The sequence below is a fragment of the Oncorhynchus nerka genome, linkage group LG9b (assembly GCF_034236695.1).
Source record: "Oncorhynchus nerka isolate Pitt River linkage group LG9b, Oner_Uvic_2.0, whole genome shotgun sequence".
Taxonomy (NCBI): Eukaryota; Metazoa; Chordata; class Actinopteri; order Salmoniformes; family Salmonidae; genus Oncorhynchus; species Oncorhynchus nerka.
Genome location: NC_088424.1, coordinates 40,714,481 through 40,731,827, shown reverse-complemented (window position 1 = coordinate 40,731,827; position 17,347 = coordinate 40,714,481). Strand labels below are relative to the sequence as shown.

Here is a 17,347-nt window from a genome sequence, read left to right as displayed (position 1 = left end):
TTAATAGGTTTACCCATTGAATTGTTGGGTGTGACTTTCTTTGTATAGGCTACAGAACTATCAGGATTCTGTTTTACCAACATCCCATCTGTTTGTCCAGGTGGTACAGTCCACATGGTACGCAGGAACAAGGAGAGAGCTGAGAGAGAGAGATTGCTTGTGTGTGTTTGTGAACACCCCACCATCAACGTGTTGCTAGGCTCCACACAGTCTGTATACTAACCTGCAACACCCCACCATCAACGTGTTGCTAGGCTCCACAGTCTGTATACTAACCTGCAACACCCCACCATCAACGTGTTGCTAGGCTCCACAGTCTGTATACTAACCTGCAACACCCCACCATCAACGTGTTGCTAGGCTCCACACAGTCTGTATACTAACCTGCAACACCCCACCATCAACGTGTTGCTAGGCTCCACACAGTCTGTATACTAACCTGCAACACCCCACCATCAACGTGTTGCTAGGCTCCACACAGTCTGTATACTAACCTGCAACACCCCACCATCAACGTGTTGCTAGGCTCCACAGTCTGTATACTAACCTGCAACACCCCACCATCAACGTGTTGCTAGGCTCCACACAGTCTGTATACTAACCTGCAACACCCCACCATCAACGTGTTGCTAGGCTCCACAGTCTGTATACTAACCTGCAACACCCCACCATCAACGTGTTGCTAGGCTCCACACAGTCTGTATACTAACCTGCAACACCCCACCATCAACGTGTTGCTAGGCTCCACACAGTCTGTATACTAACCTGCAACACCCCACCATCAACGTGTTGCTACTAACCTGCAACACCCCACCATCAACGTGTTGCTAGGCTCCACACAGTCTGTATACTAACCTGCAACACCCCACCATCAACGTGTTGCTAGGCTCCACACTAGAGGTTGACCGATTGTCCTGCGTTGCATATAATCTGACTGAGCGGTGGTAGGCAGAAGCAGAAGCGTAAACATTCATTCAAACAGCACTTTTAGACGTTTTGCCAGCAGCTCTTCGTTGTGCGTCAAGCATTGCACAGTTTATGACTTCAAGCCTATCTGTTTATGACTTCAAGCCTATCAACTCCTGAGATGAGGCTGGTGTAACCGAAGTGAAATGTCTGGCTAGTTAGCGCGCGCTAATAGCGTTTCAAACTTCACTCGCTCTGAGCCTTCTAGTAGTTGTTCCCCTTGCTCTGCATGGGTAACGCTGCTTCGATGGTGGCTGTTGTCGTTGTGTTGCTGGTTCGAGCCCAGGGAGGAGCGAGGAGAGGGACGGAAACTATACTGTTACACTGGCAATACTAACGTGCCTATAAGAACGTCCAATAGTCAAAGGTTAATGAAATACAATTGGTATAGAGGGAAATAGTCCTATAATTCCTATAATAACTACAACCTAAAACGTCTTACCTGGGAATATTGAAGACTCATGTTAAAAGGAACCACCAGCTTTCATATGTTCTGAGCAAGGAACTGAAACATTAGCTTTCTTACATAGCACATATTGCACTTTTACTTTCTTCTCCAACACTTTGTTTTTGCATTATTTAAACCAAATTAAACATTTCATTATTTATTGAGGCTAAATTGATTTTATTAATGTATTATATTAAGTTAAAATAAGTGTTCATTCAGTATTGTTGTAATTGTCATTATTACTAATAAATACATTTTTTAAAATCAGCCGATTAATCGGTATCTGCTTTTTTGGTCCTCCAATAATCGGTACCGTTGAAAACTCATAATCGGTCAACCTCTAATATAGACTTTATTTTTTTCTATTGTGTTATTGACTGTACGCTTGTTTATTCCATGGGTAACTCTGTGTTGTTTCCTTCGCACTGCTTTGCTTTATCTTGGCCAGGTCGCAGTTGTAAATGAGAACATGTTCTCAACTGGCCTACCTGGTTAAATAAAGGTGAAATAAAAAAAAGTAATAAAAAATTCCACTGCAGAAGAGTTAGGACCCAAGGGTGGTGGACACGTGCACAGTAGACATAACCAACCAATGGTCTGGATATTCCTTGGGGCTATGCCAAGGTAGTTTCTGCAATAAAAAAATATCTGTCAACATCAACTCTTTTGTCCATTCTGGCATGTCCATGTACTGACTACACCGTTCTCATCCTCTTCCCCCCAGATTAGTTACATCAGGGGGCATGCTGGTCCAGAAGCTCCGACCTGATGACCTCCAGTCTGCAAAAGGTCACATTGATGGACCCATGGTCTAGGTAGAAGTAGAGAACAGGGTCCACATGGTGGGGATACCTTGCTTGGAGGTGCTTGGCTACAGTAGTTATGTACAACACACTATAAGATTGTATTCATCGCATACGAATGTCAAAAGTTGCTTAAGACTGTTATTGTGTGACCCAGCCGCACCATATCAACATAAGCTAGTATTTTCCAGTCTCAAGCTGTGACCCCAATGTAACCAAACACACACAACCATTTGATAAACTCTTTCTTACCTAAAGAAGCAATTCTAATACTAGCTGAAATGATTCAGCTCTAAGGCTGAACAAAAATAAAAAGGCAACATGCAAAAATCTAAAAGATTTTTGAGTTACAGTTCATATAAGGAAATCAGTCAATTGAAAAATTATTTCGGCTCTAATCTTTGGATTTCACATGACTGGGAATACAGATATGCATCTGTTGGTCAAATATACCTTAAAAAAAAGGAAGGAGCATGGATCAGAAAACCAGTCAGTATCTGGTGTGATCACCATTTGCCTCATGCAGCGTGACATCTCCTTCACATCGAGTTGATCAGGCTGTTGCCTGTGGAATGTTGTCCCACTCCTCAATGGCTGTGCAATGTTGCTGGATATTGGCAGGAACTGAACACTACGTCGGTCCAGAGCATCCCAAACATGCTCAACATGTCTGAGTATGCAGGCCATGGAAGAACTAGGACATTTTTAGCTTCCAGGAAGTGTGTACAGATCCTTGTGACATGGAGGCGTGCATTATCATGCTGAAACATGACATGATGACGGCTGATGAATGGCAATGGGCCTCAAGATCTGGTCACGGTATCTCCGCATTAAAATTGCCTTGATAAAATGCAATTGTGTTCGTTGTCTGTAGCTTATGCCTGCTCATACCATAACCCCACCGCCACCGTGTTCACAACGTTGACATCATCATACCGCTTGCCCACACGGCGCTATAAACGCCGTCTGCCATCTGCCTGGTACAGTTGAAACTGGGATTCATCCGTGAAGAGCACACTTCTCCAGCGTGCCAGTGGCCATCGAAGGTGAGCATTTGCCCACTGAAGTCGGTTACAACACCAAACTGCAGTCAGGTCAATACCCTGGTGATGACGAGCATGTAGGTGAGCTGCCCTGGGACGGCTTCTGACAGTTCGTACAGAAATTCTTCAGTTGTGCAAACCCAGTTTCATCAGCTGTCCGGGTGGCTGGTCTCAGATAATCCCGCAGGTGAAGAAGCCAGATGTGGAGGTCCTGGGCTGGCGTGGTTACACCTGGTCTGCCGTATGTTAGGCCGGTTGGACTTACTGTCAAATTCTCTAAAACAACATTGGAGTTGGCTTATGGGAGGGAAACATTCGCTGGTTGACATCCCTGCAGTCAGTATGCGAATTGTATGCTCCCTCAAAACATCTGTAGCATTGTGTTGTGACAAAACTGCACATTTTAGAGTGGGATTTTGTCCCCAGCACAAGGTGCACCTATGTAATGATCATGCTGTTTAATCAGCTTCTTGATATTCCACACCTGTCACGTAGATGGATTATCTTGGCAAAGGAAAAATGCTCACTAACAGGCATGTGAACATTTGTTCACAATTTTAGAGAAATAAGCTTTTCGTGCGTATGAAACATTTCTGGAATCTTTTATTTCAGCTCATGAAACCAACACTTCACATGTTCCGTTTGCATTTTTGTTCAGTGTAGAATCCCAACTTCCACTAAAGTTAAATGTTCACTTCAGTCATTGATGTAAATGGAATTCTCCCCTCTGTACTTTTCACTGTGTTAAGGAAATGCAAAGCTTCAGTATGTGACCAACAGCCATGAGGTGGTAGATCGCTCATCCTGACACAGTCACGGTCGCTCATTTGTCTCTTAAACTAGAATCCCAGCTGAGGGACGGGCCTGAAAAAAAACATAGCCACTCATTCAGACAGAGCTTATGGATGCAAGGACTGACCATCCAGGATATCAACATTTTTAACCATGTTTTTGTTTACAAAACGGGACACAACAGCTGAACTGAGCTCATGAGGAATTTGAAACGTGTTCTTTAAGATTGAATGGGTAAAAATAAGTTTAAAAAAAATAGATGTAGCAACTAAGCTTTAAGCATCTCTAACCTGCCCTCATTGTCTTTCATTGGTAATAAAGAACGTGGCCTTAAATACAGATTGAGTATATCCCTGTCTGAAACTCAGGACACACACTTGAATTCAACGATTTTGTAGCTAGTGTTAGCCTGAAGGATCAGCATTAAATCATTGTTGGTTAAGAAATAAAACCTCAATATTCAATATTTTTTTTATTTTTTTTTGTTAGCAATCCACATTTGCTGTTTTGTTTTTAATAATTCATTCTCAGTTTTATACAGTATTGAAAACCAAAAAAAAGAAAGAAAAAAAAAGTGGTGCATTCACATCTTTCCCAAGGGATTCTTTTAAGGTCGATCTCTACAAGGGTAAAACGGTGAAAAGCTGGAATCCATCCATGTTGAAATTCTCACAGGGAGCAAAGAGTAATAGTAGTTGGCCTGATAAAAAAAAATCTACAACACTTCATGGATTTTTTTTTTGTATTATTTTTTTTGCCATTTAACTTCTGGTTTTTGTCATTTTTGTAAAGGGAGGAGTCAGCTTCCCAGCATTTATCTTTTAAAAAGGAACTTCCCAGTCCATGCGCACAACACTCCCCCTCCAAAAAACACTCCCCCTCAATCCATTTCTCCTCTCCCACAATGCTCCTCTCCTCTTATGCAACGTAGGTGTAGACTTTGCGATCCTCAGGCGTCCGTGCCAAATATTCTCTCTCTATGAGTCCTTCAATGCGCTTCTTAATGACCACGGGGCTGGGGAGGAACCGGGCCCTCAGCTGCTGGGTGACCTGGGGAGAAAGGCAATACAATAACACTATTAGACACTACACTATCGTTTCTCTGGTTCAAGAGACTGTGCTGAAAATGTCCTTGAAATATCATGTTAATGTCCTGTACTGAAATTTTATGTCCCGAAATATCCAGTGTATTTTCATTAAAAACCATAACATGATAGGTGAAAGAATAGCACTGAGATGATTGCCGGCACTCATGTTGCAAAAGTTACCTCAAAGTACTCACTGAAATACTGTAGGGATAAACATTTCCATGTAAAAATATAAATTGAAAACAAAATCTTATATTCAACCAAATTGACTCAGAAATGATCTAGGGTTGCAGATTATAATAATAACAACTATCTATCTTCCAAACCTGGCTGCACACCAACCCTACACATGCTGTGACGAGGGACTGAATTACCAGCTTTGCTCAGAGACAATTTATGCTTTTGATCAGAAAATGTGGTCGGTGTTTCCATATGGAGGTGTTGCGGAGCCTCCGGAAGCATTCAGAGGCCAAACTGAGCTCCATACCGCATCACCGTGCACCTTGCACATTTCGAAACAACGCAGAGTGCTCCGTAAAACTACGCATTGACATGATTGATTGATGGAAGGTGAGGGGGTCCTGTATAAACACAAACTCACTTCCTTGACAACAGCTCTGCACTGCTCTGAGAAGTACGAATGCCCTGACTTCTGCAGTGGCCCGATCATCCTTACTGCTGCACGGCCAATGCAGACAACAGATTGGCCACACAGCGCCTTTTAGTCTGAAATATTGAACAATGTGTGTTGTCCCTGTGAAGTAAACCAAGTCCAGGGCAGTACAGCAGGTGGAGATCAAGGCAGAGAGTTCTCTCCAGACCCCATGGGCCGGTTTCCCGAAACAGATTCAATGGAAATTCTCCCATTGAGCTAGTTATTCTTTAGTCTAGGGCAAAGGTCCTTTTTCCTCTGTCCACAGTAACCCCCGAAACTGATAAGTGGTCTAGTAGATGAATGTCAATGGGTTAGTAGGAGAACGGAAGAGGCTCCTCCCCTCCTCTACAGCCACCTTTCATCGAGAAGAGTCACGTGAATACTACGAGTCTTTATTTGGAAGAGGTTTGGAATCTGCCTCACCCCCTTTGAATCAGTGTTTGTTTTGTCTGTATGCTTTTCTCCTTCAGACGTGTTAAAACAATACGCCTCAAGGATTTACCTAGAAAATGTCTTGCACAACCAACTTGTTTTTATCATTTCACAGATGTATTTTGGGATCCACCCCTGTAAACGTCATTTAACTGATGACGCACGAGAGAAGGAGCTTCTCATTTCATAAAAGCGCTTTTTTTCTCTACTTTCCCTCTTCTTCTTCAAAAGGAGGGGAGAGGAAGTCTCCATTTGATTTGCTCAACTGCTGAAAGGCCATCTCCATGGTAACACTACCACTTACCGTTAGAATCTCTATGGATGCCATATAGGCCTAAGCTTACTCTGTGTCCAGGAAACAACTCACCACCTACCGGGACGCCGAGGCCTCCTCTACCCACCGGGACGCCGAGGCCTCCTCTACCCACCGGGACGCCGAGGCCTCCTCTACCCACCGGGACGCCGAGGCCTCCTCTACCCACCTCTGCTACCAGGACGTCAAGGCCGCACCCACCTCTGCTACTAGGACGTCAAGGCCGCACCCACCTCCGCTACCAGGACGTCAAGGCCGCACCCACCTCTGCTACCAGCACCCACCTCTGCTACCAGGACGTCAAGGCCGCACCCACCTCTGCTACCAGGACGTCAAGGCCGCACCCACCTCTGCTACCAGGACGTCAAGGCCGCACCCACCTCTGCTACCAGGACGTCAAGGCCGCACCCACCTCTGCTACCAGGACGTCAAGGCCGCACCCACCTCTGCTACCAGGACGTCAAGGCCGCACCCACCTCTGCTACCAGGACGTCAAGGCCGCACCCACCTCTGCTACCAGGACGTCAAGGCCGCACCCACCTCTGCTACCAGGACGTCAAGGCCGCACCCACCTCTGCTACCAGGACGTCAAGGCCGCACCCACCTCTGCTACCAGGACGTTGTGCTGCATCCTCTTTCTGGACTTCATGATGCGGACGATGGCCGCCTCGATCTCATGCTTCCTGTCGTCGTCCACCTTCTGCCGCGTCTCCTTCCTCTCTGGGTCCGATTCACCCTGCTTAGCAGCGACTGGAGGGAGGGAGAGAGACAGCAACCTTAGCACGGCGGAGGGAGGGCTGTCAACCTCGGCGGAGGGGGCAGGGGGGGGCTGCAACCTCAGCACAAGGCCACGTTCAGTAGCCGAACGTTGCAGATAGAAATACCACAAATAGAGCCAATTATTTTGCAAAACACGACATGTCAGAGAAGCATGTTTGTTCTAAATAGCATATCTCTATCTGCACATCCTGCTGAACACATCTCAGGTCATCAGGGCAAAGTCAAAGGTCAAAATGCCCAGATGTTAAATGAGCAATAGTTGGAAGATGACCCCCTAAGCCTGTAGCTCCCCAGACCAGAAGACCACTGTGATATGGGTCCTTTTATCATTTAGAATAACAGACAGACAGACTCACCCGTCTGTATTTTGACTCTGTGCAGCTTGGAGGTAAACTGATCGTTGACTGTAAACACGTGGCCGTTCTCGATCTCCTTGGACTTGGGCTCCTTGGTGAGGACGCGCTGGGTGGGCTTCCCGCAGGCCAGCGACTGCAGGGCTCGCACCAGCTCCCTCTCCGGTATGTCCGTCTCCTGCTGGATCTCCTACAGTGGGGACAGGAGTGGAAGAGAGCGTAAAGGAGGAGCAGAGGGAGTGAAGGAGGAAGGGGAGCAGGAAATGGGAGGAGGAGGAAAGATTAGTTTTTTATCTCCAGCTTGATCTGTGAATTCTAACACTTTGATGTGATGGAGACCTGTATCCAGCTCTTACCTCAAACGTGGACTTTTCTCTGTTGTTGAAGAGTATGAGGATGGTCATCTGGAAGGTGGAGACCTGCAGTATGTGCTTCCTGGTGTTAGAGCCCGTCACCTGGGCTCCTCCCACTCCCACCTCCGAACCATCCTCCTGGAGAGACGGAGAGAGACTGTGACTGACCCAAACTTAAAGGAAAGCTTTGACTATGTACAGACTCTGTGAGCATAGCCTTGCTATTGAGAAAGGCCGCCGAAGGCAGACCTGGCTCTCAAGAGAAGACAGGCTGTGCGCGCCCACTGCCCACAAAATGAGGTGGAAACTGAGCTGCACTTCCTAACCTCCTGCCAAATGTATGATCATATTAGAGACACATATTTGCCTCAGATTACACAGATCCACAAATAATTTGAAAAAAAAAAAAAACAATTTTGATAAACTCTCATATCTACTGGGTGAAATACCACAGTGTTCCATCACAGCAGCAAGATTTGTGACTTGTTGCCACAAGAAGTGAAGAACAAACACCATTGTAAATACAACCTGTATATATGTTGATTTATTTTCCCTTTTGTACTTTAACCATTTGCACATCATTACAACACTGTATATATACATAATATGACATTTGAAATGTCTTTATTCTTTTGGAACTTCTGTGAGTGTAATGTTTACTGTACATTTTAGTTTTTCACTTTTGTTAATGATCTATTTAACTTAATTTGGCAATGTTAACATATGTTTCCCATGCCAATAAAGCCCCTTGAATTGAGACAGAGTGATCAGAGGTACAGGTAGAAAGAGATGGAGAAGGGTTAAGAGAAGGGAGAGTGGAGAGAGAAATGTAAAACAGTATTGACAGTTCACATCATTCTGAGCAGACCCCCCATGCCTTATTGTCGACAGGAAACCTTTACCTTCTTGATGGGGCCGTGGAAGGTTGCGTTGAGGTCGGCTGAGCCCATGTGGTGCTGGAGGGTCAACTGTCTGCCACTGTGTTTGGCCAAGTAGAACCTAACAGAAGAATATATATTAAATTGACTACACTGTGGAAGACACATGTAATAGATAACAGATCCATCGATGAGGCTCAGAGCATGGCTGGTACCTTCTGAAGACCTCGAAGGCGTGTCTCGGGGAGGGGGGGATGGTGCATTTGGGCGTGGCCGACTGTGTGGGCCAATAGCCAGTGGTGAGTACTCTTACTGTGAGGTCGACGCCCCCTAGAGACAGCTGGGAGAAACGGCAGTCACAACATGAAAAGGAGAACCAAGACACACAGGAGTCCAGGGTTTAGAACACAGAAACAAGACATGATAGGGCAATGCCAGTTTTTCATTTGATGAAAATAGGTGGAGACAATGTGGACTGTTAGGGGTGTGTGTGTGGAGACAATGTGGACTGTTAGGGGTGTGTGTGTGTGGAGACAATGTGGACTGTTAGAGGGGTGTGTGTGTGTGTGGAGACAATGTGGACTGTTAGAGGGGTGTGTGTGTGTGAGACAATGTGGACTGTTAGAGGGGTGTGTGTGTGTGTGGAGACAATGTGGACTGTTAGAGGGGTGTGTGTGTGGAGACGATGTGGACTGTTAGGGGTGTGTGTGTGGAGACGATGTGGACTGTTAGGGGTGTGTGTGTGGAGACGATGTGGACTGTTAGGGGTGTGTGTGTGGAGACGATGTGGACTGTTAGGGGTGTGTGTGTGGAGACGATGTGGACTGTTAGGGGTGTGTGCGTGTGGAGACGATGTGGACTGTTAGGGGTGTGTGTGTGTGGAGACGATGTGGACTGTTAGGGGTGTGTGTGTGTGGAGACGATGTGGACTGTTAGAGGTGTGTGTGTGTGGAGACGATGTGGACTGTTAGGGGTGTGTGTGTGTGGAGACGATGTGGACTGTTAGAGGGGTGTGTGTGTGGAGACAATGTGGACTGTTAGGGGTGTGTGTGTGGAGACGATGTGGACTGTTAGGGGTGTGTGTGTGGAAACGATGTGGACTGTTAGGGGTGTGTGTGTGTGGAGACAATGTGGACTGTTAGGGGTGTGTGTGTGTGTGGAGACAATGTGGACTGTTAGGGGTGTGTGTGTGGAGGTATAACAGTCTTACCCCCGTGGACTGTAGGTGTTGTCTGAACTCGTCCATGGTGGTGTTGGAGATGCTCATGTCTCTGAACATCCCTTCCAGTTTAGAGGTGAACTGACAGCCACACTCAGTCTACACAGAGAAGACAACACAGCGATTCACACAGCACGTCGAGTCACACAGCACGTCGAGTCACACAGCACGTCGAGTCACACAGCACAGCGAGTCACACAGCACAGCGAGTCACATGTTCAGGGTTGAGACCAGCACAATATGGTAAACCAGGTCAAACAACTACCAGTCCATTCTAATGCTTAGAGATGTAAGATAGTCAAGAACATCCTGAATTCCTGATTATTAATGATAATAAAGTAATAATCTAATTAAAATCAAATGAATTAGTAATATATTGGGTATGAAATGTCAATGTGTAATTGACAGCAGACTCGTTCATCTCCTCACCTTTAGCTTAGAGATCATGTTCTTTTCAGAGTCGTCGGAGACACTCTTGTTGGTGAGCAGCCTCCGGGCCAAGTGCTGTTTGTAGTACCTCTCAAACACATCCTTCTCCTGCATGAACCGGAAAAGAACCATGGCCTTGTCCAGGATGGACTCCACCTCCTGTTCTGTCAGCTGGAGACCCAAACAGATATTTAGGATATTGGTTTGAATAGTTTTCCTTTAATAAAAGCGTATTGTTATGCTGTGGTCCTGTCCAGAACTAGTGCACTATGGAAGGTAGGTATGGAAGGTGGGGTAGGTACGGAAGATATGGAAGGTGGGGTAGATATGGAAGGTGGGGTAGGTACGGAAGGTGGGGAAGGTACGGAAGGTGGGGTAGGTACGGAAGGTGGGGTAGGTACGGAAGGTGGGGTAGGTACGGTAGATATGGAAGGTGGGGTAGGTACGGTAGATATGGAAGGTGGGGAAGATATGGAAGGCAGGGTAGGCGCGGGAGGTACGGTAGGTATGGGAGGTAGGGTAGGTATGGCAAGGAATGGAAGGTAGGGTAGGTGTGGAAGGTAGGGTTGGTGTGGACGGTAGGGTAGGTATGGACGGTAGGCTAGGTATGGACACTGTGAAGTCCATGGAGAACAAGAGCACCTCCTCCCAGCTGCCCACTGCACTGAGGCTAGGTAACACGGTCACCACCGATAAATCCATGATTATCGAAAACTTCAACAAGCATTTCTCAACGGCTGGCTACTCCAACCTCGGCCAACAGCTCCGCCCCCCCCGCAGCTACTCGCCCAAGCCTCTCCAGGTTCTCCTTTACCCAAATCCAGATAGCAGATGTTCTGAAAGAGCTGCAAAACCTGGACCCGTACAAATCAGCTGGGCTTGACAATCTGGACCCTCTATTTCTGAAACTATCCGCCGCCATTGTCGCAACCCCTATTACCAGCCTGTTCAACCTCTCTTTCATATCGTCTGAGATCCCCAAGGATTGGAAAGCTGCCGCAGTCATCCCCCTCTTCAAAGGGGGAGACACCCTGGACCCAAACTGTTACAGACCTATAGCCATCCTGCCCTGCCTATCTAAGGTCTTCGAAAGCCAAGTCAACAAACAGGTCACTGAACATCTCGAATCCCACCGTACCTTCTCCCCTGTGCAATCTGGTTTCCGAGCCGGTCACGGGTGCACCTCAGCCACGCTCAAGGTACTAAACGATATCATAACCGCCATCAATAAAAGACAGTACTGTGCAGCAGTCTTCATCGACCTTGCCAAGGCTTTCGACTCGGTCAATCACCATATTCTTATCGGCAGACTCAGTAGCCTCGGTTTTTCGGATGACTGCCTTGCCTGGTTCACCAATTACTTTGCAGACAGAGTTCAGTGTGTCAAATCGGAGGGCATGCTGTCCGGTCCTCTGGCAGTCTCTATGGGGGTGCCACAGGGTTCAATCCTCGGGCCGACTTTTTTTTCTGTATATATCAATGACGTTGTTCTTGCTGCGGGCGATTCCCTGATCCACCTCTACGCAGACGACACCATTCTATATACTTCCGGCCCGTCCTTGGACACTGTGCTATCTAACCTCCAAACGAGCTTCAATGCCATACAACACTCCTTCCGTGGCCTCCAACTGCTCTTAAACGCAAGTAAAACCAAATGCATGCTTTTCAACCGTTCGCTGCCTGCACCCGCACGCCTGACCAGCATCACCACCCTGGATGGTTCCAACCTTGAATATGTGGACATCTATAAGTACTTAGGTGTCTGGCTAGACTGTAAACTCTCCTTCCAGACTCATATCAAACATCTCCAATCGAAAATCAAATCAAGAGTCGGCTTTCTATTCCGCAACAAAGCCTCCTTCACTCACGCCGCCAAACTTACCCTAGTAAAACTGACTATCCTACCGATCCTCGACTTCGGCGATGTCATCTACAAAATTGCTTCCAACACTCTACTCAGCAAACTGGATGCAGTTTATCACAGTGCCATCCGTTTTGTCACCAAAGCACCTTATACCACCCACCACTGCGACTTGTATGCTCTAGTCGGCTGGCCCTCGCTACATATTCGTCACCAGACCCACTGGCTCCAGGTCATCTACAAGTCCATGCTAGGTAAAGCTCCGCCTTATCTCAGTTCACTGGTCACGATGGCAACACCCATCCCTAGCACGCGCTCCAGCAGGTGTATCTCACTGATCATCCCTAAAGCCAACACCTTATTTGGCCGCCTTTCGTTCCAGTTCTCTGCTGCCTGTGACTGGAACGAATTGCAAAAATCGCTGAAGTTGGAGACTTTTATCTCCCTCACCAACTTCAAACATCTGCTATCTGAGCAGCTAACCGATCGCTGCAGCTGTACATAGTCTATCGGTAAATAGCCCACCCATTTTTACCTACCTCATCCCCATACTGTTTTTATTTATTTACTTTTCTGCTCTTTTGCACACCAATATCTCTACCTGTACATGACCATCTGATCATTTATCACTCCAGTGTTAATCTGCAAAATTGTAATTATTCGCCTACCTCATGCCTTTTGCACACAATGTATATAGACTCCCCTTTTTTTTCTTTTTTTCTACTGTGTTATTGACTTGTTAATTGTTTACTCCATGTGTAACTCTGTGTTGTCTGTTCACACTGCGATGCTTTATCTTGGCCAGGTCGCAGTTGCAAATGAGAACTTGTTCTCAACTAGCCTACCTGGCTAAATAAAGGTGAAATAAAAAATAAAATCGGTGTGGAAAGTAGGGTAGGTATGGAAGGTAGGCTAGGTATGGACGGCAGGCTAGGTATGGACGGCAGGGTAGGTGTGGGAGGTAGGGTAGGTATGGGAGGTAGGGTAGGGCATGGAAGGTAGGTATGGAAGGTAGGGTAGGTATGGTAAGGAATGGAAGGTAGGGTAGGTGTGGACGGTAGGGTAAGTATGGTAAGGAATGGAAGGTAGGGTAGGTGTGGAAGGTAGGGTAGGTGTGGACGGCAGGCTAGGTATGGACGGCAGGCTAGGTATGGACGGCAGGCTAGGTATGGACGGCAGGCTAGGTATGGACGGCAGGGTAGGTAGGTATGGAAGGCAGGGTAGGTAGGTATGGAAGGCAGGGTAGGTAGGTAGGTATGGAAGGTAGGGTAGGTAGGTATGGCAGGTAGGGTAGGTAGGTATGGAAGGTAGGGTAGGTAGGTATGGAAGGTAGGGTAGGTATGTATGGAAGGTAGGGTAGATATGTATGGAAGGTAGGGTAGGTAGGTATGGAAGGTAGGATAGGTAGGTGTGGAAGGTAGGGTAGGTGTGGAAGGTAGGGTAGGTGTGGAAGGTTGGGTAGGATGGTAAGGAATGGAAGGTAGAGTAGGTATGGAAGTTAGGGTAGTTGTGGAATGTAGGGTAGGATAGTAAGGAATGGAAGGTAGGGTAGGTGTGGAAGGTGGGGTAGGGCATGGACGGTAGGTATGGAAGGTAGGTATGGAAGGTAGGGTAGGTATGGTAAGGAATGGAAGGTAGGGTAGGTGTGGAAGGTAGGGTAGGTATGAAAGGTAGGGTAGGTATGAAAGGTAGGGTAGGTGGGGTAGATATGGTAGGTATGGAAGGCAGGGTAGGTATGGAAATTAGGGTAGATAGGTGTGGAAGGTAGGGTAGGTGTGGAAGGTAGGGTAGGTGTGGAAGGTAGGGTAGGTGTGAAAGGTCGGGTAGGTATGGGCGGTAGGATAGGTATGGGCGGTAGGATAGGTATGGACGGTAGGATAAGTATGGAAGGTAGGGTAGGTATGGACGGTAGGGTAGGTATGGAAGGTAGGGTAGGATGGTAAGGTGTGGAAGGTAGGGTAGGTGGGAAGGTGTGGAAGGTAGGTAGGGTAGTGTGGAAGGGTAGGGTAGGTGTGGACGGTAGGGTAGGGCAGGTGGTGTGGTACGGTGGGGAAGGTATAGGGCGGGGTATGGAAGGTAGGGTAGGTGTGGGCGGGGCAGGGTAGGTGTGGGCGGTGGGGTAGGTGTGGGCGGTAGGGTAGGTATGGAAGGTATAGAAGGTATGGAAGGTCGGGTAGGTATGGGCGGTAGGGTAGGTGTGGGCGGTAGGGTAGGTGTGGGCGGTAGGATAGGTGTGGGCGGTAGGATAGGTGTGGGCGGTAGGGTAGGTGTGGAAGGCAGGGTAGGTGTGGAAGGCAGGGTAGGTGTGGAAGGCAGGGTAGGTACGGTAGGTAAGGTAGGGAGGGTAGGCACGGAAGGGAGGGTAGGCACGGAAGGGAGGGTAGGCACGGAAGGGAGGGTAGGCACGGAAGGTAGGGTAGGTACGGTAGGTATGGAATGTAGGGTAGGCATGGAAGGTAGGGTAGGCATGGAAGGTAGGGTAGGCATGGAAGGTAGGGTAGGCATGGAATGTAGGGTCGGCATGGAATGTAGAGTCGGCATGGAATGTAGGGTAGGCATGGAATGTAGGGTAGGCATGGAAGGTAGGGTAGGCATGGAAGGTAGGGTAGGTATGGAAGGTATGGTAGGTAGGGTAGGTTTGGTAGGTAGGGAAGTTAGGGTAGGTAGGGTAGGTCGGGTAGGTATGGAAGGTATGGAAGGTAGGGTAGGTAGGGTAGGTCGGGTGGGTATGGAAGGTCGGGTAGGTATGGAAGGTAGGGTAGGTATGGAAGGTATGGTAGGTATGGAAGGTAGGGTAGGCATGGAAGGTAGGGTAGGTATAGAAGGTCGGGTAGGGAAGGTCGGGTAGGTATGGAAGGTCGGGTAGGTATGGAAGGTATAGAAGGTCGGGTAGGTATGGAAGGTATAGAAGGTATGGTAGGTGTGGAAGGTCGGGTAGGTAGGTGTGGAAGGTAGGGTAGGTGTGGAAGGTAGGGTAGGTGTGGAAGGTCGGGTAGGTATGGGTGGTAGGATAGGTATGGACGGTAGGATAGGTATGGACGGTAGGATAGGTATGGACGGTAGGATAGGTATGGACGGTAGGATAGGTATGGAAGGTAGGGTAGGATGGTAAGGTATGGAAGGTAGGGTAGGTGTGGAAGGCAGGGTAGGTGTGGAAGGTAGGGTAGGTGTGGACGGTAGGGTAGGTGTGGACGGTAGGGTAGGTGTGGAAGGTAGGGTAGGTGTGGGCGGTAGGGTAGGTGTGGGCGGTAGGGTAGGTGTGGGCGGTAGGGTAGGTGTGGGCGGTAGGGTAGGATGGTAAGGTACGGAAGGGAGGGTAGGCACGGAAGGGAGGGTAGGCACGGAAGGGAGGGTAGGCACGGTAGGGAGGGTAGGCACGGTAGGGGAGGGTAGGCACGGAAGGGAGGGTAGGCACGGAAGGGAGGGTAGGCACGGAAGGGAGGGTAGGTACGGTAGGTGTGGAATGTAGGGTAGGCGTGGAAGGTAGGGTAGGCGTGGAAGGTAGGGTAGGCGTGGACGGTAGGGTAGGCGTGGACGGTAGGGTAGGCGTGGACGGTAGGGTAGGTGTGGGCGGTAGGGTAGGTGTGGGCGGTAGGGTAGGTGTGGGCGGTAGGGTAGGTCTGGGCGGTAGGGTAGGTGTGGGCGGTAGGGTAGGTGTGGGCGGTAGGGTAGGTGTGGGCGGTAGGGTAGGTGTGGGGGTAGGGTAGGTGTGGGGGTAGGGTAGGTGTGGGCGGTAGGGTAGGTGTGGGCGGTAGGGTAGGTATGGAAGGTATAGAAGGTATGGAAGGTATAGAAGGTCGGGTAGGTATGGGCGGTAGGGTAGGTGTGGGCGGTAGGGTAGGTGTGGAAGGCAGGGTAGGTGTGGAAGGCAGGGTAGGTGTGGAAGGCAGGGTAGGTACGGTAGGTAAGGTAGGGAGGGTAGGCACGGAAGGGAGGGTAGGCACGGAAGGGAGGGTAGGCACGGAAGGGAGGGTAGGCACGGAAGGGAGGGTAGGCACGGAAGGGAGGGTAGGCACGGTAGGTATGGAATGTAGGGTAGGCATGGAAGGTAGGGTAGGCATGGAAGGTAGGGTAGGCATGGAAGGTAGGGTAGGCATGGAATGTAGGGTCGGCATGGAATGTAGGGTCGGCATGGAATGTAGGGTAGGCATGGAATGTAGGGTAGGCATGGAAGGTAGGGTAGGCATGGAAGGTATGGTAGGTATGGAAGGTATGGTAGGTAGGGTAGGTTTGGTAGGTAGGGAAGTTAGGGTAGGTCGGGTAGGTATGGAAGGTAGGGTAGGTATGGAAGGTATGGTAGGTATGGAAGGTAGGGTAGGCATGGAAGGTAGGGTAGGTATGGAAGGTATAGAAGGTCGGGTAGGGAAGGTCGGGTAGGTATGGAAGGTCGGGTAGGTATGGAAGGTATAGAAGGTCGGGTAGGTATGGAAGGTATAGAAGGTATGGTAGGTGTGGAAGGTCGGGTAGGTAGGTGTGGAAGGTAGGGTAGGTGTGGAAGGTAGGGTAGGTGTGGAAGGTAGGGTAGGTGTGGAAGGTCGGGTAGGTATGGGTGGTAGGATAGGTATGGACGGTAGGATAGGTATGGACGGTAGGATAGGTATGGACGGTAGGATAGGTATGGACGGTAGGATAGGTATGGACCTAGGGTAGGATGGTAAGGTATGGAAGGTAGGGTAGGTGTGGAAGGTAGGGTAGGTGTGGACGGTAGGGTAGGTGTGGACGGTAGGGTAGGTGTGGACGGTAGGGTAGGTGTGGAAGGTAGGGTAGGTGTGGGCGGTAGGGTAGGTGTGGGCGGTAGGGTAGGTGTGGGCGGTAGGGTAGGTGTGGGCGGTAGGGTAGGATGGTAAGGTACGGAAGGGAGGGTAGGCACGGAAGGGAGGGTAGGCACGGTAGGGAGGGTAGGCACGGAAGGGAGGGTAGGCACGGAAGGGAGG

At 48.7% G+C, this 17,347-nt stretch overlaps 1 protein-coding gene across 1 annotated transcript in view; it reads right to left on the bottom strand.

Annotated features, from left to right (window-relative positions):
- Nucleotides 1–4,509: 4,509 nt before the first annotated feature.
- The window catches only part of LOC115124532 (cullin-3-like), a 33,085-nt gene continuing 20,247 nt past the window's right edge, over nucleotides 4,510–17,347 (bottom strand). Inside the window, exons 9-16 of the mRNA XM_065013692.1 lie at nucleotides 10,553–10,723; nucleotides 10,115–10,222; nucleotides 9,120–9,244; nucleotides 8,929–9,025; nucleotides 8,030–8,164; nucleotides 7,677–7,863; nucleotides 7,145–7,290; nucleotides 4,510–5,102 (exon numbers count right to left, since the gene is read on the bottom strand). Coding sequence (XP_064869764.1) covers nucleotides 4,971–5,102; nucleotides 7,145–7,290; nucleotides 7,677–7,863; nucleotides 8,030–8,164; nucleotides 8,929–9,025; nucleotides 9,120–9,244; nucleotides 10,115–10,222; nucleotides 10,553–10,723 — 1,101 coding nt within the window. The 3' untranslated portion in view covers nucleotides 4,510–4,970. The remainder of the gene's footprint in view (nucleotides 5,103–7,144; nucleotides 7,291–7,676; nucleotides 7,864–8,029; nucleotides 8,165–8,928; nucleotides 9,026–9,119; nucleotides 9,245–10,114; nucleotides 10,223–10,552; nucleotides 10,724–17,347) is intronic.